Raw genomic sequence first — 24,285 nt, 5'->3', positions numbered from 1 at the left:
AGGCTGGTCACAATGGGCAAGAACATAAGCTAGTAACTTCACACTTCCCTAGACTATGTTACTACCTCCATAGTGGGTAGGAACATCTATGTTGTGTCATGCAATGATGTATTTATTAGGTTATAGACTCATTGTTTCTTGGAGTGTGTGATGTTCCGGTAACTTAGCTAGTTACCACAAACACCTCTCTCTTCATTAAATACGTGCCACATAAGCAAAGTTGTATTGGAGTGTGTGATGTTACTCCTAAGTTCCTCCCCACTGTGACCAGCCTGAATAGATTTTCAGTTATATCATCTCCTTAATTTATTTTCCAGTAAGTTTTATACTAGTAGTAGATCGAATAGTAGATAGGTTCTTCTGTAAGTACCCACGGCGACAAGGCCCTCGTGGTGACCTCCTTGGCACCGGCGACCAGCTGAAGATGCACCACATTCGGCTTGCCGCTAAGGCGTTGACACCAGCACCGGTCCACAGGTAAATTTTTCATCCTATGGATTGTCCTTCTTTTCTTGTTTATTGTGAATTATGTGACGATTCTCTTGCATGAAATTCTCACACAAGTAATTGTTTCATGTTAAAGATGATTGATCATCACCACATTACCACATGACGATGACGATTAGATGTTGCTGGGATTTATCTTGTGACATTTCTCCATTGTTCTTGTATGGAAGGTGTTTGTGTTTTTGTTCGAATTTCAAATTGCTACTTCTAGATAGATCATAAAATATTTGTTTAAAATTATTGTTGTGTCATATGAATAGTTTGAACGGACTTGCGGCTACAACGTGCATCAGCGAAGCGAACATGGAGACGTAAGGTGTGACCGTAGGGCCCATTGTACCATCTTCGCACTAAGGCCTCCGAGATGCTAGGGCCGGCCCTGTGTAAGGCGATCGTATTCGTATCTAGTCTAGAGTTCTAGATGAGATCAATACTGTTTGTTTTAAGTCGAAGCTCTTAGGACTCTATCCACCAAACAAATATCATAAAGGTTGTGAGCAGTGGCGAATCTTGGGACAAAACGAAGGACAGGCTCAAACATAATGAACGAAGGATCCTGGACGAGTATAGACATGATTGTGACTGTGTGGGCTCGATGGGCTGCCGTTGATTGCCTGGGCTGGGCCTAATACTAGTAGAAAAAAATAAATTGCATCTCTGGAGGTTTCTGAACGAGTATAGACAAGGTACACGCGCGCATGTACACACACACATGACACATCACCATGAAGAAAACCTCATCGAGGTTGCACATTGATGTCATCTTAATCACTTCTTCCTGGGCAAGCGACTCCGACTTCGTCGCAAATAACGCCTGCCGACCAAACCCATATCATAAAGGATGTGAGGACACACACGAAAATCCATGTCACACAATCCACTGCATATATCGGCTACATAGCAGCTTCGATTCTAATGACAAGATTCGAATGGGAGCGGGCGCCATGAATGATCACTGAATAGATCATATTCGCCTGTCATAGACTCCATTGCCGCAACTCCAACTTCACAGCAACAAACAACCTAATACAATCTCGCAGACACATTGAAGAAGAGGCAACTACCACAACCATTGATGCGACCCCCAACATGCTACGCCCCAATGTCATTGCCACAGAGCCGAACACCATCATGTCGTCTTCCATAGTTCGTTGTCACAGGATCGGCCTGCTACGCTCCCCTAGAATTTCTATAAAGGGGGATGATCTCCCCATTAATGTTGATAGTTGTTTGACCTCCCCTAATCAGCTGCTTCAACCGACCGATCCACCTAGGTTCAATATTCTTCTGATGCATCACTTCCTCCAAGAAATCCCAGCTCACCACGTCATGCACTTTCTCGAAGTCAAGATTTAGGGTGAAGATGTCCTCATGGTGCACTCAGCTTCATGGGGTACTTCTTGAAGCACTACCATTCCATCAAGGGTGCTTCAATGACATGTGAAGGTAATATGGTTAGGGTGAAGGACCCAGTAGGCTACCGAGGACGGGCGAGTGGCAAACCCCTTAGCCACAAGCTTAAAAGTCACATTGGTCAATATGATTGTCCTAAATTGCCAAATGTTATCAGCTACGAAATTAATCCCAACTTAATAGGAATGATAGACTACTTCATATCAATAAGGTGCAACTTTTTTCGGAACCTCATCTCCAAAGAACCTCCAGGTTAAGTGTGCTTGGTCTGGGGTAATTTGAGGATGTGTGACCGGCTGGGAAGTTCTTCCCGAGTGTGCACGAATGAACCTCATCTCCAAAACCAAAAACGCTGCAAACACGTTAAATGGGCCGGCCCATGACATCGCTTGATCGCCAGGTCTGCGCGAAACGGCGACACTTTTACGCAACGAGCGTCCAATAGGAAATTCCGTCTCTCTACCCCTCTACTTTTTTGCGTATGGACCTTCATAGAGGCGGAGCTCGATAGTGTGGGCTGGGCCAAGGAAACGGCCTGCAAGCCCACCTCGCACTCAAAGGCCGGGACGGCGGCACCTTGAAATACCTCCGCCTTGGCGCCCAGCGTAACCGCCCCAACCGACAGCTTTCCTCGCCGGAGTCCCCAACAAACCAAGAACCCCAAGGCGCAGGCGCAGCAGCCCACCGCATCCACCTTCCACCCTCCGGCGCCGGCAACCGATGGACCGCTTCCAGGACGGGCACCACGTGCGGCTGCGGAGCCGCGTGTCGCGCACCTACCTCCACGCCGCCGACGACGGGGTGGGCGTCACGCTCCACGAGCGCCGCGCCTCCATGAACGCTGCGTGGGCGGTGCACATCTACCACGGCGACGACAGCCCTTACCTGCTCTTCCACAGCGCCGCCTACGGCCGCTACCTCGCCGCCACGGCCACGCCGGCGAGGCTCGGCCACCGGGGCCTCCGCGCGGAGCTGCGCGACTACGACCAGCCGGGCGTGGAGGCCGTCATGTGGCAAGCCGTGGGGTCGGGCTTCGCGGACGACGTCGTGCTGCTCCGCAACGTCGGCGGCCGCTACCTCCGCGCCAACGGCAGGTACATCCGCTGGAACGCCGGCGTCAGCGTCGACAACAGCTTCAGCTCCATGATGTACTGGGTCGTCGAGCCCATTCCCGCCACAGAGGACATGCCTGCCCTTCCTGCCCCGCCTCCGGTGAGTTCGCCATGACCGACCCGCTTCTTGAATTGCTTTCGGCGATTGAGTGAATTCTCAAGCAGTTCTTGATCTCCTGAACATAACCATGATTTGGCTTTGCGTTTTAATTGCAGAATCCCCCATACGGATACCTCCTCGGGGTCATCCACCTGGAGCCGGAACGGCTGATCCGGTTCGTGCGGGCGCAAGACGACGGGCACTACCCCGAGGACCCCGAGGACGAAGGCTGGCAGCAGTTCTGGTTCAGGGGGACGTCCGCGTTTCGCCTGAGGGACGACCTGGGGTTCCTCGTCGGCGCCGGCGTGTACTATCCGGACATCGCCATGTGCGTCCGAGCGGGCCGCTACGGGAGGCTGACCCCGCTCGTCGTCGACCTGCCCGACGGCGGCTATGGCGACACCCTCGAGATTGTCGTCTTCCTGGCCGACACCCCTGGTGAGAGCCTCTCTTCATGCCTACTTCCTCCTATGTATCTCCTGACTGAAATTGTCTTACTGAAGCTGTTAGGTGTCTTCAACTGAAATTGTTCTAATCTGAAAAACAGTTAACTGAATCTGTTGAAGTCTGAAACTGTTAGGTGTCTTCAACTGTTGAAATCTTGTAAAAGTTGATATGAATTTGAAACCCCAAATCAGTTGATTCACCTCCTTTCAGCCTTAACAGAGAAGATGGTGATAATCGTTTGATATAGCCCATTTTACTTACGAAATTCATGTTCCAACAATACTAAATAAGGTTTCTGCACATGAGCTGTATTCAGGTTTTGTACACGAGCTGCAATCTTGGTCTTGTTATTCTTTTTATTTGCAAGACTCTGAGATTTTAATTGTTCAGAAATGTTTTTGCTGCATGAACATGATATTTGGGGTCTTGCTTCGTCGAGTGCTAACCTGATGGTGCTTGGAAAAGGGATATTATGATTCTTTTTGTTAGGAAACTGTTGTTATTAGGAAACTGAGGTAAAAGTAGTAGGATGAAACTAGTTGCACATTTCTGTCCTTGATTCAGATAATTCAGTTGTTCCATTTTATAACATCTGCCGCTAGTAGAAATTATCTAAGCTAAAAAGCCAAACCAAGTTCAGTCATCCCATTTCACCTTTGCAGAGAAGAAGATACTAATTCTCTAACCTGTGAATACAATTCAGGTAGTATCTTACAATAGTACATAAAATATTTAGTTCCTTGCACATTATATTGCTTCAACTATTTTTCCTTCTTGGTCTTGTTATTAATTGTTGGTCTGCTGCCTAATTGGCTCATAATTTCTGCTAATTCAGCCTACAATGAGCTGCGACACCCAGATGTCCACGCGGAGTAGAGGAAGATCGGAGCGGGGATCCTGAAAGTTCACATGCCCACAAGTTTCGCTGCCTGGACGACAACAGAACTGGGCGCCTACTTTTGCCTATGGATAGATAGATAGGTTCAGAAAACTCTCTGTTTCTTCTGCTAGCTAAACTTGCTCCGTTCTGGATTCAGAACTGCTGAGTGTGTTGCGTCCAGTGATGCGGAATGCATGATCCACAAACATTCTGAAATGCATAGTCTAAAAATGAATGCAGAGCCATTAACTAATTGTCAAAACCACTGCATTTTCCAGTGATGCGGAATGCATGATCTACAAATATCGCAGAATTGTCGACTCAATGCAATAACCCCTACAGTGAAATACTTCGTCTATGAAGCACACCAGAAATCACATCTCAGAATTACAAAATTGTTCAGCCATTGGACGCAACACACTCAGCAGTTCGATCTACTACCAATCTTTGGTCCACCCCTTCATCAGGAAAAGCTTCAAGCCATCTTGCCTGTACTTCATTATTCTCGAGATCAACTTTCTCTATGAAGACATAGTAATTCGGAAACTTGTCTATGTCACTGTAGAGAGCCCATATCTGCCCAGGTTCGAACTTCTGAAGCAATCTAATTTCTGAAAATACTCCTGCACTTATCCACAGCTCAGCAAACTGTTGATATGGACCAGAAGGAACATGTTGCTCAGTTAAAGCATGTGCTATGAAGGCTTTCGAGCAATTATGGCAGCAGACAGCTTTCTTCAAAATTGCATGGTGGTACTGATATTTGGTGACACAGGTTGGACAGATGGTCCAAAATGTTGGCGGCCTTGCAGAATTTGAGCACGATAGCTGTTGCTGACAGTTATTATGGAGATTCATGGTAGTATGGAGTGAGATATAGTACTTCCAAAGAACAAAGATCAAGCAGTAGACCAAGGAAAGTAACTTGTCAACCTGCACCAAACAAACACAAAATCATGATCAAGAAATTTCACAAGTACATTCTAAAACAAAAGAACTGTAAGCGCTTCTTGCTACATAAGGGTGTGTACATTTGTGCTATCTTAGCAATGCCACCTAGGATAATCGCTGAGTTGGAAGAAAGAAATGAGAAGAAAAAAGGTTTGTCTTCTCTAGCTAAGAGATGATCTCTTAGTAAGGAAGATAATTAAGACAATTCTATCCATTTCACAAGATGCCATCTGTTAGTTACATATTTTATAATTTAATTTTAATTCTCCCACAAATTTAAGAGCAAGCAAACATTAATTGCTAGAGACGACACTAAGAGATAATCCACTGCATAATATGTTTTTTGTGTTCGCTAAATGACATACATCTAAATGGTACTCCCTCTGTCTCAAAATATAAGACGTCCTCTATTTTGAGACAGAGGGAGTACAAGCTAAGACCCTCTTGTCAACTACTGTACATGTCTAACAAGTAACCAAAGAACAACACTCACTCTCTTGCAACCCTAAAATCATAAATTTAACTCTGAAGACATCAATCTCATATGTTTTAGCCAATGTTACCAACATGGAAGACCATTAGCACTCAAAATGCAATGCATGTGTTGAACATGTGGCGGATCAGTTTCAAGAAATATGTGCTGAACTGATCAGAGAGCACTCCCAGCAGGGTTCAATTTCCCAGATTCCAGGTAAATCCTGCAAACCACCAGAAGTGAATAATGACTTGGTTTTCTGTGGATTCCGTTTAAACCTGTCTCTTCATCTTCTCTTTGTATGTTTCTCAGTTGTTTACTTGCCCTTGAGACATTCTCCTTTGTGTTTAGGGGACGAACCCTCTGACAGGTTGGCTATAATATTGGTTTCAAGGTCATGCGCCAAAAAACAAACTAAGGACAATTAAAGCTCTACAATCGGTTGCTTGTACTCTGTGCCTTCTTTGGTGTTCTTCTAATACACAACGACGCACACTTAGATGCATTTTCGAGAAGAAGAAAAAAAGGACAACGACACCTGATAGATACATCAGATTTTCCTCTGCCTTCTGTGCAAATTCAGTTTTACTACAAATTCTTAATTATTTAATCATGTATTTCTTTGATGATGCAATGCCCATTTATTCGTTCTTTTTACTAGATATAAAAGGAAAAGGTCAAGTTTTGGTCTCTCCAATTGTCTGCTGAGTCTATTTTTTACTCGCAACTGTGAAACCGTTTAATTTATATACACAACTATACAACTGCAAATAGCCCCATTAACCTAAATACATTGTTTTTCACGAATACAGCATCCTTTTAGGCAGTATATGTTGAGGCGGTATTGTTGCCAACGGAGTTTCTGATAAGGTGACTTCAATTTCACTAGCCATAGATTAGTGAAATACTCTTACTATAAGCATTGCCATATTGTGTAAAGCTAAGAGTAAAGTGAACAATCATAATGTAACAAGCTAGGATCTAAACTATAATAACGGAATGAAAGAAATCGTAGACATTAAGGTAGGGCGCTACTAATTGATATCATAAGGCCCAATACAATATCCTGTCATGCAGTGGGAGACTATTATGTAGTCATGACAAATAAGTAGATGCATAGAAATAAAATACTTTAGAATTTAGCCAGCATGTAAATAGCAGAGGAAAATAGTTTTGTGTGCCCACTTGTGCCCACTTGTTACATTTGTGCTTTAGTGAATGGTAAAGGTTGTAAACATAAAGAACAGAAGTTTGTACTTACCAGAGATGATCATCATGATAGGCATGACACGCTTGGTACTGTCTGCGGAAAAATTCGTCTCATTAATGTTTGTTTTCAACTTATCACTACACTCGTAATCGTACAAACTTCAAAATAAATGCTACACGCAACTACCAACCAATATGATTATAGTTATTTTTTTGCTCCATCTGAATACAGACAGGCAAAGGAAGCTAAACTGAAAAACAGAATAGTTGTCAGTTTTCACTCTTGATATATTTTCAGGAAATAGAGGCAAAAGCTTTGCCTTGTGTCATTAATTAAGAAGGTTGCTGCCCGATTAATTGGAGAAAACCCGGCAAAACCTAGAATCAACTTTTGTTTGTTCCTGTCCAAATGAAGAGAGAAAAAAATCATAATTTAACAGCAACAGAATGAATGCATTTAATATTCAAGCTAAAAGGTAACACAATAGCATTTTCCTCCCAATTTTTTTGCTCAAAAAATGTTTTCCCTGTTTTATGCTACAACACCCACCCCCCTCCCCCTTTTTCCATAACAGAGAATAGCTTTGCACATCAGAAGGCCACTTTCACACTGCAGAGGAATGTTCCCCAAAGGAGACCAACAGAACTACCGATGCTCTGGTACATGTGAGCCCTGCTGAAAGCCTAACCGAAGAAGAAATTGATTCCCATGTCTACGAATCGGCGTGACGGAGCAACCCAAAATCAGCTCGTGAACCGGATCGGCTCAAGCTTCCCCCAAACCCTAGCCGGTGAAAAAGGAGATCCTAGATACCCTACCCCCAAAACCAGATTTGCCCCAAAGTTCAGCACGCCAAAGACGTACGCCGTTCAATCAAACGCAGGCTCTTTGCTGCCTCAGCGCATGCAGCAGGGGAGACAATGCGAGTACCTAATCGTCGGCGGCCGATGATGCGGGACGACGAGGGCCTCCGGCGAATGGCAGCGGGATATGCCGGCCGACGGCCGGCGACCGACGGCGACGAGGAAGAGGAGGGAGAGGGGAGAGGGTTTTTAGAAGCAGGGGAGGGAGTGAGGAAGTGAGGAAGAAGGGACGGTGTGGAGAAGACGGGAAGTAGTGGAGTGTGGAAGACGACCCAACCAAGGAAAACGAATCCTCTTTTGACCTCCACTCGAAGAAGGAAAACGAATTAATTTTGACTCCTACTCTGCTGCATAATCATTATATTTTTGCAAAAGGGCCCAAGGCCCATATACTAGACCTTACAAACACACCCATACAGAAAGATAAAATTACATTTAAATTTCTGGGGTGCCAGAAGTCTTCTTCCACCGGCGATGTGCCGTGAGCATAGATGATGGAGCAAGATTTTTTAAATCCGGAAGTTTGTAGTAACAGAGGCCAGGAAGTCATCGATGCATACCAAGAGACGCCGGAGAAGAAAACGTCAATAAAAGCATGTAGAAACTCCGAAGACCATAAACACCGATCGAATCTAGACGGATCCACCCGAAAACTAAACCAATTGGATCCCGGGAGACCCGCCGGAGAGAGGGCTCCACACGCCCTCCGTCGGTGATGAACACACCAACGAAAACGGGGAAAAGTGAGGAGTACATTATTCCGAGACAGGGATAGCATCGCCGCATAGATGCCCCCAAACAAACTCGAAGACTCCATAAAAAATCTAAAGAAAAGAAATCACCCACACCGTTGCACGACACTTCCACACATCCAAGACCATGCATCGACTCTGTCTTCTCCGGTGACCTAGCCAGGCCATACGACCGTTGAAGATCATAGTGTTGGATCATCAACGAAGCCGTCGAGCATCGTTTGACGACAGCCACAGTTTGACTACACATCACTGACATCGTCCTCGCAACAACCAACCAAATCCTCCATAGTGGGCTCCCTATGAGCAGTAACCTCCCTGGCACCGACGCCCCACGGGCTTTGCCTAGCGGCGCACTCCGACGACAGGGAGAAGGATTCAATCATGTGGTGGCGGTCAGGGTTAGTCCGCCCTTGTCGTTTTAAATGCTTTTGAGTTGTATTTACCTTACTCTAGTATATAACCTAATTTGAACTAAAATCACTTCAGTTATTTTCAAACGGAGGAAATATCTAATACATGATTCTCCTTAATTTTGGAGTCCTTCTATTCAATTGAGGTGTTCAATTTTGAATTTGGTTAACGATTTTGACTGGATCAATGATTTCTTAAGGAGCCCTTTTTTAACGTATTCGACTTTTTTAACTGGGTCAATGATTTCTCAAATTGATCTAAAACAACCAGTCTAAAAAACACATCAGTCCCGCATATTCACTCACCATCTAGAAAGAAAACGCCAACATGCGGCACCTCCACCAACGCAAGAAAAATACTCACATAAGTATGAGTTGATAAGCAGATAATATAAAATACTACTGAGGAAACCCACCCAAACACCACATTATAAAAAACACAATAGTTATATATAAGTTGACTGAATTTGTAATTTTGATAAGTCATTTTTTATGAGAGAAAAAAACGTTTGGAGAAGGAAGAAAACTAAAGAAAGAAGAAAGACGGCAGTTGTCGGATCTTAATCTGATAGCCAAGAAGATTGAATAACAAACATCTTTCCCATGTGTCAAACCAAATAACAAACATATCTTAAAATCCCAAGAAACGCAGCAAGGCGTGCTTAACCCTTCTAGCGAATAGAATCAGCCATTTCCTTGGAAAAAGAGACACGAGTATTGAGTAGCCGGCACTGAGACGCCTAATTCGCTCACACAATGCATGGATGATGGCACTCAAAAAAAGTCCATGGATGATGGATCGGTCAGGTTGTCAATTGATGGAGGAAAGCTTTGGGTATGCTCCTTGAGGCAGCGTGACAGGACATTGCAGCCACCGTCCTCCCCATTCCCGGCGACGATGTTCACCGGAGGCCCTACCGCTCCTCGCTTGCAGCTCAGCACCGTCGTCGGCTGCCCTCCCCTGAAATCGGTGTCGTCCGGAAATGGCGGCCGATTTCGAGCAAGGACAGGAACGGAGCGATGATGTCGACGAGCGACTCGTCGTGACTGGTGACAGGAAGAGCCGCCGGCAAGATGAGGCTGCGTACGCGGTCATCGACGACTTTGATGAACTGGCCAATACCCGCACAGTCAGCGGCGCCGTGGTTCCACGTGACGTCGACCACGTAACCGCTAGAGGAGAACTCATTCTGCCAAAAAAATTCCACTAGTTTGTCTAGCTTTGCTTTTTTTTTTTCTAGTTAGCTACGTGCTGGATCTTGCGATTTCAGATGGCACGCAGCCGTGTCACGGAAGCTTCACAGAGCCGACACCGTGGTGAAGCGATGACAGAAGCTACGCACAGCCCACAATAATAGCATCAGTTTTGGCAAAAATGCCAATTGGAGGCCGACCTCCATGGGACCTTAATTTTAAGAAATTGTATTTTTTAGGTTTCAACCCTTTTTGAAAGAAATATAAGAGAGGGTACAACACATGACAAGTACATAAGAAGTCATCAGCATTGTGCCCAGAGCAGAGAGACGATGGATGTTCAGTCCGAACAGAGGACAGAATATAGTCAAACCCGCCTAGCACGGCCTCCGGCCAAGAAGATGAGGCTTATGAAACCTTAGACCGTATCACGACCAGCACAAGGCACCACCATCACACGGCCATGGCTCTAAACTCGACAAAGATCAACGTACACCCACCTAATACACCTAGGGCGTGTTTGGTTGCCTGGGTGGCTCCAACCTGCATGGCATGAGAGATCCTGGGTGAGTGTGGCCTGATTGAGTCGATGCAAAGATGAGCTCAGATGTGTGTTTGGTGGGCTGCATGATATAAATGCATGAGAGATGCTATATACAAGAGATGTTGTATATACAATTGGATCTATATACAAGAGACAACAAGTAAAATAAACCTGAACTAAAATATGAACCATATCTCAAGTTTCAATTTTATTTATCAGAAATTTCACAAGCCAATCAACACCTAAACTAAAATCAGAACTAACAAAGCTCAAGCAGCGGACAAACGCAGCGCCAAATGGTAACTCGATGGTAGTTGCGGCTCGCGGCGCTAGATGCTCCCCTCCCCCTATTTCCTAGTGAGCCCCGGCGAGCTCATCCACAGGGCCGGGCGCGCGCGGCTATGGAGGAGTTCGGCGGCGGACACAGATGATGTCGAGGCGGGGAGGTGAGCCCCCGGCGTGGGCGTGGAGGAGCGCCAAGCCGCCACAGCGGAGATTGGGCCGGTGGCGGGGCGAGCTCGTCCGCAGGGCTGGGCGTGCACGGCTATGGAGAAGTTCGGCAGCGTTGAGGTGGCTGCAGAAACCGGCGATGTCGAGGCGGGGAGGCGAGCGCCCAACGTCGGCGTGGAGGAGACCGGTGGCCGCCGAGGGTGCTTCGAGTTATGCTCGCGGGGCTCAGACGGCGGCGGCGGCGGGTTGGTTTCTTGAGTCGATGCGTGGGAGAAAGAAAGAGGAAAGAGAACGAGAGGTTGCAGTCGAGGCGTGGATGCAGGCACGGGCCTGGCTCCCCGATACGCCTGATTCCTGCGTTCCCCTCAGCCTGGCTGAGAGGGCTCATTTTGCATGGATTGCGCCAGGCTGAGGAGGCCGCGCAGGTAACCAATCTTGCTGACATTTGCACCGCGGATACGAGCCAGGTGCGAGGCAGTCATCCAAACACGCCCCTAGAGATCGACGAGTGGGTTGCAAGAACTGGCCAGCCCGGAGGCAGAAGCCATGGGGGAAGCTCCGGTGAAGTCTTACATAGTGCCCTGGATGCCCACGCCCTGAGTGGTAGCCTGAGACAATGCAACCTCCAATATCTCGAAATCCGACATTGAGGACACAGTGCGAACAAAACAACACCTTCAAGAAAGGGAACGACATCATGGCACTACAGCTGTCCAATCCAAAGAATTCGACATTGAGTTTCCCTTGGTGCTCAAAGGGGGGCACAGATAGAGGCATGGCGGCGCCTCCAATAAGGGGACGACACCCACGAGTGTCGTCGCTACCTGCATCGGCAAGCCGAGCAGGTATTTCGCCTGGCCTAAGTCCGAGCAATCTCAAATTCGGCGGGCCGGGATCTGGAGGCGAGGAAGTTAGGTCGACATAGGTCGTTAGCGTCGATGTTTGTGTGCCATTTGTGATATGTCTCTTCTGGCTATGGTTGTCAATATAGAACAGACAGTCGCTCTGTTGGAGACAATCTCGACATTCATTGGATTTTCCAACCGAAAAGAAATATGGCCAAACTGACGCCATGTAGATGTAGTTAAGTTACAAAAATCTTTTATCCGGGGAAAGATGAACGAAGAACCATCATGTCCATCTTGCTCCAGGAGAGCACATCTTCAACAAGTTTCCTTCAAAACAAAAAGAAAGGAGGAAACAAAAGGCCCTAGCAGTACTTCCAACACTCATACTAAAGAACCAAGGATTTCTTCCTTCATAAGAAGCACTGATGATGGTACGCACGGGTATGCAAGTATGCCTGAGAAGCACGGATGGCTTCGGGGTGTCGACATCGAGGACCATGGCTGGAAAAGGTAGCTCCACTTCATACAAATTTGAAACAATTTGCACACATCACACAGTTTAGTTACACAAGGCAAAGTGAAACATCAAAGAGTTGAGTAATTGAAATGGGATGAGACTAACAAACACCAGCATAGGGTACAACACAACAAAACACTACCAGGGAGGGTTGTTTGAATACATTGTTTAAGACCTGGTTTCATGTGTCACCTTTGTGTATTCGGGATGCGATGAGCTTGGATTCAACCGAGAACCTTGAATAAAGAAGCAACCAATTCCATCTCAAAAAGAAAAAAGAAAACACTAGCCGACACAAGCACCTGCTACAACCAAAGTGTCAAAGCAACAACGACACATGCTAATAGTTTCGGTAGATCTGATGGTGGTTCGCTCGCTCCTCGCCTCGCTTCTCTAGACAATGAGAGGGAACAATGCCTCTGGCCGTTTTTTTAAGGGAAAACCAGACACTTTATTGATCTATGATAGAATTCAGAGGAATACAAGATGGATCATGAGGGGATAACAGCCACACATGGCGCCCCTGATCAAGCGAAAGAGAGCGTCTGGCAAGACAAAGCGCATCACTAATTGCTGATCTACCTTCAGAAATAAAGCTACAGCTATCAAAAATAGAACTTGTGAGAGAAATTTCTTTGATGACCGACAGGTAAACTCCACCTGCCCTTCCATGGATATCTGCTATCACCCCTTTGCAATCCGAAGTCACCACCAACTTCCGCAACTGTAAGTCTTGAGCTAAGGCCAACGCTTCCCGGCACGCTTATGCTTCCAGTACATGTAGATCAACATTCCCGGGGATGACCAACGAAGAGGAGCCGATATAATGTCCCAGATGAGCTCTGCATACAGCAGCTACAGCCCCTTTCCCTTGCTCCTGGTTGACGCTCCCCTTTACCATAATCTTCGCGTGACCCAAAGGCGGAGGTTGCCATGCATCAATAGGGATAGCAGTTCGTCTAGTTCTGGACCCTGACGATGCTGTTTTTGTCAAGACTTCTATACTCTTGAGTTCCTGGATAAAACGCTAACGAATGCATGCGTTGCTAGCGGGCTCTGAATTTTTTTTTTCTCATGAATGGCCTTTCTTATTGCCATCCAAATCGCTCACAGAGTCACAGATGCTTCCACGAACTGGGCATGTGATAATAACCTTTGCATATGAAATAACCAGTGTTTAGCACTCGGTTTTGCTATTTCCATCATGGTTTCAACCATGGTTTCATCTGCTAGGGCCCATACACGGCGTGACATAGAGCATTCAATCAATGAGTGTCTCCACGAGTCAATGTTACCCTATAACTAACAGTTGTCCACAATGCTCATATTTCTGTTCGGTGAGCCGGGAAATGGAAGGGACTCGTGCGGGACTGTGTGGGAGGAGGAACGGAGACGACTTGTGGGCTGGGCCCTAAAGCCCACCTGGCGCCTAAAGAAAGCCCGGGACGGCGGCGATAGTGTGAGAGCACCTTGAAATACCTCCGCCTTGGCGCCCAACGTAACCGCCCCGACCAACAGCTTTCCTCGCCGGAGTCCCCAACAAACCAAGAACCCCAACGCGCAGGCGCAGCAGCCCACCGCATCCACCTTCCACCCTCCGGCGCCGGCAACCGATGGACCGCTTCCAGGACGGGCACCACGTGCGGCTGCGGAGCCGCGTGCCGCCGCGCACCTACCTCCACGCCGCCAACGACGGGGAGAGCGTCACCCTCAGCCAGGTCCGCGCCTCCATGAACGCGGCGTGGGCGGTGCACATCTACGACGGCGACGACGGCCCGTACCTGCTCCTTCACAGCGCCGCCCACGGCCGCTACCTCGCCGCCACGGCCACGCCGGCGAGGCTCGGCCACCGGGGCCTCCGCGCGGAGCTGCGCGACTACGACCAGCCGGGCGTGGAGGCCGTCATGTGGCAAGCCGTGGGGTCGGGCTTCGCGGACGACGTCGTGCTGCTCCGCAACGTCGGCGGCCGCTACCTCCGCGCCAACGGCAGGTACATCCGCTGGAACGCCGGCGTCAGCGTCGACAACAGCGTCAACTCCATGATGTACTGGCCTACTGGGTCGTAGAGTCCATCCCCGCCAGAGAGGACATGCCTGCCCTTCCTGCCCCGCCGCCGGTGAGTTTGCCATGACCGACCCGCTTCTTGATAGCTATTCTTGAATTGCTTTCCGCGATTGAGCGAATTTTCTCGAGCATTTCTTGAACATGACCATGATTTGGCTTTGTGTTTTAACTGCAGAATCCCCCATACAGATACCTCCTTGGGGTCCTCTACCTGGAGCCGGGGCGGCTGATCCGATTCGTGCAGGCGCTCGACGATGGGCACTACCCCGAGGACCCCGGGAACGAAGGCTGGCGCCAGATCTGGTTCAGGGGGAGGTCCGCGTTTCGCCTGAGGGACGACCTGGGGTTGCTCGTCGGCGCCGGCGTGTACAACCCGAACATCGCCATGTGCGTCTGAGCGGGCCGCTACGGGAGGCTGACCCCGCTCGTCGTCGACCTGCCCAACGGCGGCTATGGCGACACCCTCGAGATTGTCGTCTTCCGGGCCGACACCCCTGGTGAGAGCCTCTCTCCATGCCCCCAACTCCCTAAGTATCTCCTAGTGGTGGCAAGAACTGAAAATCTACTTGTCTTACTGAAGCTGTTGCCAAAATTGCTCTAGTCTGAATCTGTTGAAGTCTGAAACTGTTAGGTGTTAAAACAGTTCACTGAAATCGTTGTAGTCAGAAAAATAGTTAACTGAATCTGTTGGGGGAATAAATCCGTTTGATTTAGCTAATTTTACTCGTGTTGAATAACCTGTGAACAAAACTCAGGTTCCAACAATACTAAATAAATTTCGTCTCTGCACATGAGCTTTATTCAGGTTTTGGACATGAGCTGTAATCTTGGTCTTGTTATTCTTTTTATTTTCTAACCCGATAATGCTTGGAAAAAGGATATTATGATTCGTTTTGTTATGATATGGAAAAAGGTAAAAGTAGTTGGATGAAAATAGTAGGTGCCATGCTTGGTAAAATTCGTTTTGTTTTGTTGCACATTTCTGCCCTTGATTAAGATAATTCAGTTCATCGATTTCACAGTGTTTGCCTCTAGTATAGATTATGGTAGCTAAAAAGCCAAATCAAGTTCAGTCATCTCATTTTACCTTCGAAGGGAAGATACTTAGTTTCTAACCTGTGAATAAAATTCAGGTAGTATCTTGCTCCTTATTGTTATTGATTGTTGGTCTGCTTCAGTTTCTTGCACATTATATTGTTTCAGTTTTTTTCCTTCTCTTGATATTGTTATTGATTGTTGGTCTGCTTCCTAATTGGTTCATAATTTCTGCTAATTCAGCATACAATGAGCTGCGACACCCGGATGTCGACGCGGAGTAGAGAAAGATCAGAGCGGGAGTCATGAAAGTTCACCTGTCCACAAGTTTCGCCGCCTCGACGACAGCAGAACTGGATGCTTACTTTTGCCTATATAGATAGATAGATAGATGTTCAAAAACACTCTCTGTTTCTTCTGGTAGCTGAACTTGCTCCGTTCTGGATTCAGAACTGCTGAGAGTGTTGTGCCCAATGGCTGAACAATTTTGTAGGTCGTTGCAGTGTCGCTGTTTTGACATTCATCTCTGAGATGTTATTTCTGGTGTGCTTCGTAGATGATCTTGCAACATTTTTAGATCATGCATTCTGCGTCATTGGAAAGTGCAGTGGCTTTGTCGCTTTGACAATGAGCTAATGGTCCTGCATTCATTTTTTATTCTATGCATTTTCCCATACAAATGGAAAATTTAGTGTTTTTAGTTTTGCTGCCTTGATAATGTTTTTCCTGGTAGCGATTGATAGTGTTTTTTACTTGTGCTGCCTTGTGTGTAACTTCTTAATTCCTGGCCTGCATATACGAGGACGAACTGTCGCCATGAGTAAAGTGAAAAGGCCTTATGATAGAATTGTACAGAGCTTTAAAAAAATTGATGATAGCATGCTGGAAATTCCCACAGATTCATGCAAGTTTTCCAGATCTAGATATCACAGTGAAGCGAAAAGAGATGCTGAAGACCGAAACACCATATTCATGGTGTAGTTTGTCACTTTATCAGGCTACTAAACACTGGCACAGATTGACCTGGCTCTTTTGCAAGGAGTTTTGGACTCGGTAAACAAACGGGCAAACACAATCATACCACATGAAGCGAGGAACCTAGAGAATTAGAAGAAGTTTTAAATACCAAAGCAACAGGCAGGTGGTGTGCACAAGCAAACACGCTCCTGGGAATTCAACATTTGCAAGCCTTATTACTTCCCTTTGCTGCTCCACAACAGCATACACCTTCTCTGCTAGGCAAAACGGAAGAGTGAAAAATACGGCATGAACTAACACATAATATTTTTCCGCACCAGGTTTATCGTACTCAGGTGTACCAGTGTTGCCTAGATTCATTCTCCCAAGTAATTTCATGAACGCTGCCCCCCAAACTTTTTTGAAGAACTTGGAAAAAATAAATGGTTTGATTGGGTGCAGGGTGCTATTCCATCATGTACAATGAGCCACACAAAAATGGTGATGAGCACTGCTATAAAATGAAAATTTAGCACAAAGCTCTAGTTGTGATTCAATTGACAGAGATTTTGGGAGTTCCCATCCAGAACCCATCACATTGGCCTTCGCAGTAAAATCATACTACTGCGGGCTTTAGTTACACTCCGAGTGAAGGAAGAGTGGCAGTTTAATAAGCAGCTCAAAAGTAAAAAAAACAGAAACTGAAAAGACATCAAGACAATCTCGAAATTCGCTGGATTTTCCAACTGAAAAGAAATGTGGCCAAACTGACACTATGTAGTCAAGTTACAAAAATCTTTTATCCGGAGAAAGATGAACAAAGAACCATCATATCCATCTTGCTCCAGGAGAGCACATCTTCAACAAGTTTCTTTGTTAACCCCAAGAAAGGAGGAAACAAAAGGCCCTAGCAGTACTTTCAACACACTGACTAAAGAACCAAGGATTTTTTTTCCTTCATAAAAAGCACTGATGATGATACGCACGGCTATGCAAGTATGCCTGAAAAACATTTCACATGAAGAACAGGTGCAACCAGGTGAAACTTAAAAGTTACAACCAGATTGCACACGGACAGTAAAAATCAAACAAATGGCCTATGGAAGAGATCCGGAATAACATTCCAGCAGCAAAAAAAATATGCATTCGCTCAAAGAGCATGACTAAGAGCGGATCACTCATCTGAACGCTGCCATCTGTGCATCTTAACCATGTCACCGCTGCATTAGATTTGGGAGGCAGCAAGGAACAGTAGTAAAAAAGTTATTAATGTCATACATCGATACTCCATAGTTAAGAACATTAACAAGATGACCAGGACATCATAAAAAGCACCAAATCATGATAGCAACCATCCAAAACGACATGTTTGACCGGTAGCACAGGTAAGAAGAGCTAGGAACAAGAGGCATGCTCCCAGTCCAAGAGAAAAGCAAACCAGAAGTCATGACCTTTCAGGCATGCCCTGTGGAGAATGGATGCTCCTCATATTCTTCTTTCTATCATGACCTGGAATCGGAAGAGTGAATTCCGTTTTTTACCCTTTATTTTAACATTTTTGACACTAATTACCCCATTTAGCGAGATTTCATTCATTTTACCCCATTTAGCAAAAATGTTGCCACAATTTACCCTGTTTAAAATTTTGTGAGCATTCTGACCTGTGCCGCGTAGAGCATAACTTCTCCCGACCGGCTCGGCACAATGGAGGTCACTCACATCATGTCCAACGCACAACGCCCGAGTCAGCCACGCGCCACGCTCGCCTCCAGTCGCTTCTAGCTTGTGTCGCCTGCCCCAATCGATTGCATTGCCTGTCCAGGCTTCCGACCGAATGCACCCGTCAGGCTCGCTCGAACCTAGTGTTAGATATTGTCAGGCATCGGCGATGGCGACACCGACCGGTGGATTCTGATGGCTCCATCAAGCTCCCCGACATCGGGCTAGGCACGTCCATTTACGTGAACCGCTGCACTGAATCTTCTTCTTGCTTTGGTGATATCAGGACCAAACGTGCAAGCAGCTAGACAAGGAAGCTAGCACAGATGGATTGATGAACAATGCCACATGCGCATGCACGCGTAGGTGAACCTGGACTTTGCACTAGCGCTACATCCGATCGGTCGATCACGATGCCGTCGGCAGAACACTGCGTAACTTGGCGATCGATGGAAGAAACTCTGATCGATAGATTGCAACAGGCTATAGTCTCGAGCCTTACATTTCTTTATTGCTTTGATCTGGTGATATTAGAACGTCGTGTACAAAGATATATATAGCACCTAGCCCTAGCCAAACTAAGCCTATACGTATCCCATGTGAAGACCGTATATGTTTAAAAAATGTTGATCATGTATCTGCAATGTTAGCATATAAATAAAAATGTTCTTGATGTATACAGAAAATGTATAATGTTATGCAAAAAAAGTAGACATGAAAAATATTCTTTTCAAAATATTTAATCATGTATTTGGAAAATCTCAAACGTGTATATAAAATATTTATGATATAAAAATGTACAATGTGTATGGATAAAATAACGTAAAAAATATAAGTCTTGCAAAAATGTTAATCATGTATTTTAGAAAATTTTAAACAAATATATGTAAAAAAATATGATGTGTGAAAAAAATGTACTTTATTATGGAAAAAGTAGACATAAGAAATATAAGTTAAAAAATGTTAATCCTATATTTGGACTATGTTAAACGTCTATATAAAAAATATTCCTGTTCTATGAAAATAAATGAAAAATATGTATGAAAATAGAGACATTATACGTTTTTTTAAATGGTAATCATGTAACTAAAAAATGTTAACGTGTATACAAAAAAAGTTTCTGATGTATACGCGAATGTGTATGTAAAAAGTTGAAATCAAAAGAAAGAAAAGCAAAAAGCTTGTGAAAACTGAGAAAGAAACAAGGAAAAACATAGAAAAACGAAAGCAAAGAAAAAATTAGTAAAAACATGAAAGAAATGAAGAAAACAAAGAAAAACAGAAACCTAGAAAAATGGTAAAGAAACAAAAGAAAAACGAAAGAAAAAAAACAGAAATTTTGGAGCAAACCAATGCATGGAACCGAGCGAGCGAGCAACCTTTCGTTTCAGAAACTGCACCCTTTTTTGAAATTCAATGATCATCGAGATACAGATAGTGTCGGGCAAAAAAATTAGCTTCACATGGTGCCTTGGCAAGCATACGAGTCTCTCCATTGTATTGACGTCCCTCATGGATGAATTGGAGGTCCCTTAATGCAGTCTGAAGCGACATAGACAGAGTCTAAGCAAAGGTCCAAAGCTAGTGCTTCGTTACATGCTCGCGCTTCAAGTGATGCTGGATCAACAAGTCCCTCAAAAATGATGTGAGCGCGAGCAAACGTCCTGAGCTAATGGGACCGGCCCTATATATGCACGCCTTCAGACAAGTCGGATGTTATTCTCGCTGTAAGCGAGATATAGCATTCGCGGGGAATAGTATCCACCGTCCCCTCGTATTGGCCTGTGCAGGAGGAGATGGCCCGGAAGCCCACCTCGAGCCTAAAGAAAGCTCAGGACGGTGGCACCTTGTTAAAAACTTGAAATATTTCCTTGCCTTGGCGCCCAACGTAACAACCTCAAACATTGTGGCGACATAATAAAGCTTCGGAGTTTGTCTGGAAGAAAAAACCAACAGTTGTCGCCCTGCAATTTGAGGTGGGGTCGGGCTGTTGGGTTCGACGTGACGGACATGCCAGGGCGCCTTCATATCCGCCTCATATTTGAGCTGGATATAAGGGGTGCCGGTCAGTCCGGGCATTTGAGGCGCCCGCCTGGGTCAAATCTCTCATTCTCTTAATGTTGTTTATCACATCTCCAAGAATATCAATGGAATTGCTCACAATTGTGCTCATCAGGTTCTCAACTCGAGAGTAGAACCTGTCTTTAGTTGTTCACGCTCTTCTCATGCTAATGTACCTTGCCCTTTTCTGCTGTCCCTTCTCAATTTTCAGGTTCATGGCTATGTAATTCATATTGTACATTGTCTATGAGTTGAATGAAATAGTGGTGCTTGATGACGCCTTCCTTGTGTTCAAACAAAAAAAGGTACATCATTTCTTCATGGGACTTGGTTTTTTTTTAATCTAAACACGCTTACTTTATTCAATCAAAGTTCATAGGGATACAATCAATGTCTGGCGGGTCTATAAGCCACAGATGGCGCCCGGACCCTAGACCAAAAGCATGTTTAGCGAGGCTATGTGCCTCGACATTAGTCTCTCGTCCTTCAAAGATGAAGGAGCACTCCTGAAAGTAGGTAGTTGTCTCATTGATCTCCTTAACTATGGGTGCATACATTCCTCCTGTTCGACCATGAATATCTCAAACTACGCCTTGGCAATCAGATGCAATCACCACTCTAGACAACTGGAGATCTGTCATGAGTGCTAGTGCCTCACGGCATGCCAACGCCTCCAGAGTAGCTGGATCGGTCAACCCAGTGTACTTCATGCATGATGCACCCAAAAACATACCCTCCGGGTTTCTGCACATAACGCTAAAAGACCCATCATTCAGATCTCTGGAAACCACACCATCAACTCTCAATTTTACCACTCCAGACGCCGGGGGAATCTACCGTGTTCTGGTTCGAGGTGGGACTGCTGCTACCTGTCGTGGTGGCTGCGGTGGCTTACAATCTTTCAGCTCACGAAGATACTTCATGATGAAATTGTGTGTCGACATAGGACTTTGGAAAATGTTTTCATGGATAGCTTGGCGTCTCGCATACCAGATCGCCCGTAAAGTCACCAGAACCTGAGTGACAGCGGAGCTCGATAGTGTGGGCTGGGCCAAGGAAACGGCCTGCAAGCCCACCTCGTACCCAAAGGCCGGGACGGCGGCACCTTGAAATACCTCCGCCTTGGCGCCCAGCGTAACCGCCCCAACAAACAGCTTTCCTCGCCGGAGTCCCCAACAAACCAAGAACCCCTCGCCCTCCCTCCACCGCCACCGCGCAGCAGCCCACCGCCTCCGCCCTCCAGCGCCGGCGACCGATGGACTTGTTCCACGACAGGCACCACGTGCGGCTGCGGAGCCGCGTGCACCGCACCTACCTCCACGCCGCCGAGGACGGGGAGAGCGTCACCCTCAGCCAGCTCCACGCCTCCATGACCGCGGTGTGGGCGGTGCACATCTACAACGGCGACAACTGTCCGTACCTGCTCCTCCACAGCGCGGCCTACGGCCGCTACCTCGCCGCCACGGCCACGCCGGCGAGGCTCGGCCACCGGGGCCTCCGCGCGGAGCTGCGCGACTACGACCAGCCGGGTGTGGAGGCCTTCATGTGGCAAGCCGTGGATTCGGGCTGCGGGGACGACGTCGTCCTGCTCCGCAACGTCGGCGGCCGCTACCTCCGCGCCAACGGCAGGTACCTCCCCTGGAACTCCACCGGCGTCAGCGTCGACGACAACGCCAGCTCCATGATGTACTACTGGGTCGTCGAGCCCATCCCCGCCAGAGAGGACATGCCAGCCCTTCCTGCCCCGCCTCCGGTGAGTTTGCCATGACCGACCCGCTTCTTGATACCTCTTCTTCTTGAATTGCTTTCGGCGATTCAGCGAATTCTTCTTGAACTCCTGAACATAACCATCTTTGTGATTCTGTTCCATCTTTGTGATTCAACTGCAGAATCCACCATACCTCCTCGGGGTCATCCATGTGGAGCCGGCACGGCTGATCCGGTTCGTGCGAGCGCTGGACAACGGGCACTACCCCGAGGACCCCGAGCACGAAGCCTGGCGCCAGTTCTGGTTCAGGGGGAGGTCCACGTTTCGCCTGAGGGACGACCTGCGGTTCCTCGTCGGCGCCGGCGTGTACTACCGGAACATCGCCATGTGCGTCCGAGCGGGTCGCTACGGGAGGCTGACCCCGCTCGTCGTCGACCTGCCCGACGGCGGCTATGGCGAGACCCTCGAGATTGTCCTCATCCGGGCCGAGACCCCTGGTGAGTGAGAGCCTCTCTCCATGCCCCAACTTCCTAAAGTACAGTATCTCCTAACGGTGACAAGAACTGAAGACCGATGGTCTTTGGTTGAGTTTTGTTCAGATTGTGGTACACATATATATTTTTGGGTTTAATTTAGTGGGGTGTTAATCTACTTGTCTTACTGAAGCTGTTACTGAAATTTTCTAGTCTGAATCTGTTGAAGTCTGAAACTGTTAGGTGTTAAAACAGTTCACTGAAATTGTTGTAGTCTGAAAAGATAGTTAACTGAATCTGTTGAAGTCTGAAACTGCCAAGTGTTGGGAATTGTCTGCAACTGCTGTAATCTTGTTGGTATGTAAAATATGATATGTTATTGGGGGAATAAATCATTATCGAACTTGAAACACCAACTCAGTTGATTCGTTTGATTTAGCCAACGATACTAAATAAATCTCGTTTCTGCACCTGAGCTTTATTCAGGTTTTGTACATGAGCTGCAACCTTGGTCTTGTTATTCCTTTTATTTTCTAACCTGATCGTGCTTTGAAAAAGGATATTATGATTCGTTTGGCTATGACTTGGAAAAAGGTGAAAGTAGTTGGATGAAAATAGTAGATGCCATGTTAATTTATCAAAGCTAGTTGCACATTTCTGCCCTTGATTCAGATAATCCAGTTCATCGATTTCATAGTATAGATTATGGTAGCTGCAAAGCCAAATCAAGTTCATTTTACCTTTGCAGAGAAGATACTTATTTTCTAATCTGTGAATAAAATTCAGTTAGTATCTTACAATAGTGCATAAAATCTTTAGTTCCTTGCACATTATATTGTTTCAGTTTTTCTTCTTCTTGATGTTGTTATTGATTGTTGGTCTCCCGCCTAATTGGCTCATAATTTCTGCTAATTCAGCCTACAATGGGCTGCGACACCCAGATGTCAACGCGGAGTAGAGGAAGATGGGAGCGGGAGCCCTGAAAGTACACCTGTCCACAAGTTTCGCCGCCTCGACCACAGCAGAACTGGACGCCTACTTTTGCATAGATAGATAGATATAGGTTCAGAAAACTCTTTCGTTTCTTCTGCTTGCAAAACATGCTTCGTTCTGGATTCAGAACTGCCTATAGTGTTGCTTCCAATGGCTGAGCAATTTGTAGGTCGTTGCATGTCGCTCTTTTGACATTCATCTCTGAGATGTGATTTCTGGTGTGCTTCGTAGAAGAAGCATTTCACTGTAGGGTTTATTGCAGTGAGTTGACATTCCTGCAATATTTTGAGATCATACATTTCGCGTCACTGGAAAATGCAGTGGTTTTGACAATGAGTTAATGGTCCTGCATTCATTTTAGACAAATGGATCGTGTTTAGTGGGTTTTTCCTGAGAGCTATTGATCGTGTTTTTAGTTGTGCTGCCTTGCCTTGGGTGTTTAGAGTCCTTAATTCCTGACCTGCACAAGTGCACATACCAGGAAGAACTGTGGCCATGAGTAAAGCGAAAAGGCCTTATGATAGAGCTGTACGAGCTTTTAAGAAGAAGAAGAAAAAAATGGTGGTAGCACACTGGAACTTCCCATAGATTCATACAAG

The 24,285-nt window shown here is 46.3% G+C and overlaps 2 protein-coding genes, 1 long non-coding RNA gene and 1 pseudogene across 3 annotated transcripts; 3 read left to right on the top strand and 1 right to left on the bottom strand.

Moving 5' to 3' along the window:
• Positions 1-2,506: 2,506 nt before the first annotated feature.
• LOC123184584 (uncharacterized) lies at positions 2,507-4,548 on the top strand. Its single transcript, XM_044596683.1, has 3 exons — positions 2,507-3,132; positions 3,249-3,570; positions 4,415-4,548. The coding sequence occupies exons 1-3, from the start codon at positions 2,641-2,643 to the stop codon at positions 4,453-4,455; spliced, it is 855 nt and encodes a 284-aa protein (XP_044452618.1). The 5' UTR covers positions 2,507-2,640; the 3' UTR covers positions 4,456-4,548.
• A 164-nt stretch (positions 4,549-4,712) lies between these two features.
• LOC123184586 (uncharacterized) lies at positions 4,713-8,215 on the bottom strand. The gene is made up of 3 exons (XR_006492994.1): positions 8,026-8,215; positions 7,147-7,188; positions 4,713-5,392 (listed from the first exon to the last, which is right to left on the bottom strand). It is a non-coding gene; the product is annotated as an uncharacterized lncRNA (long non-coding RNA).
• A 5,979-nt stretch (positions 8,216-14,194) lies between these two features.
• LOC123184583 (uncharacterized) lies at positions 14,195-16,172 on the top strand (annotated as a pseudogene).
• Positions 16,173-21,625: 5,453 nt separating this feature from the next.
• Positions 21,626-23,969, top strand: LOC123184582 (uncharacterized). Its single transcript, XM_044596682.1, has 3 exons — positions 21,626-22,265; positions 22,402-22,717; positions 23,611-23,969. The coding sequence occupies exons 1-3, from the start codon at positions 21,768-21,770 to the stop codon at positions 23,649-23,651; spliced, it is 855 nt and encodes a 284-aa protein (XP_044452617.1). The 5' UTR covers positions 21,626-21,767; the 3' UTR covers positions 23,652-23,969.
• Positions 23,970-24,285: the final 316 nt, after the last annotated feature.

The sequence above is a fragment of the Triticum aestivum genome, chromosome 2A (genome assembly GCF_018294505.1).
Source record: "Triticum aestivum cultivar Chinese Spring chromosome 2A, IWGSC CS RefSeq v2.1, whole genome shotgun sequence".
NCBI classification, from domain to species: domain Eukaryota; kingdom Viridiplantae; phylum Streptophyta; class Magnoliopsida; order Poales; family Poaceae; genus Triticum; species Triticum aestivum.
The sequence above is the reverse complement of the archived record's forward strand: the minus strand, read 5'-3'. Positions and strand labels throughout refer to the sequence as shown.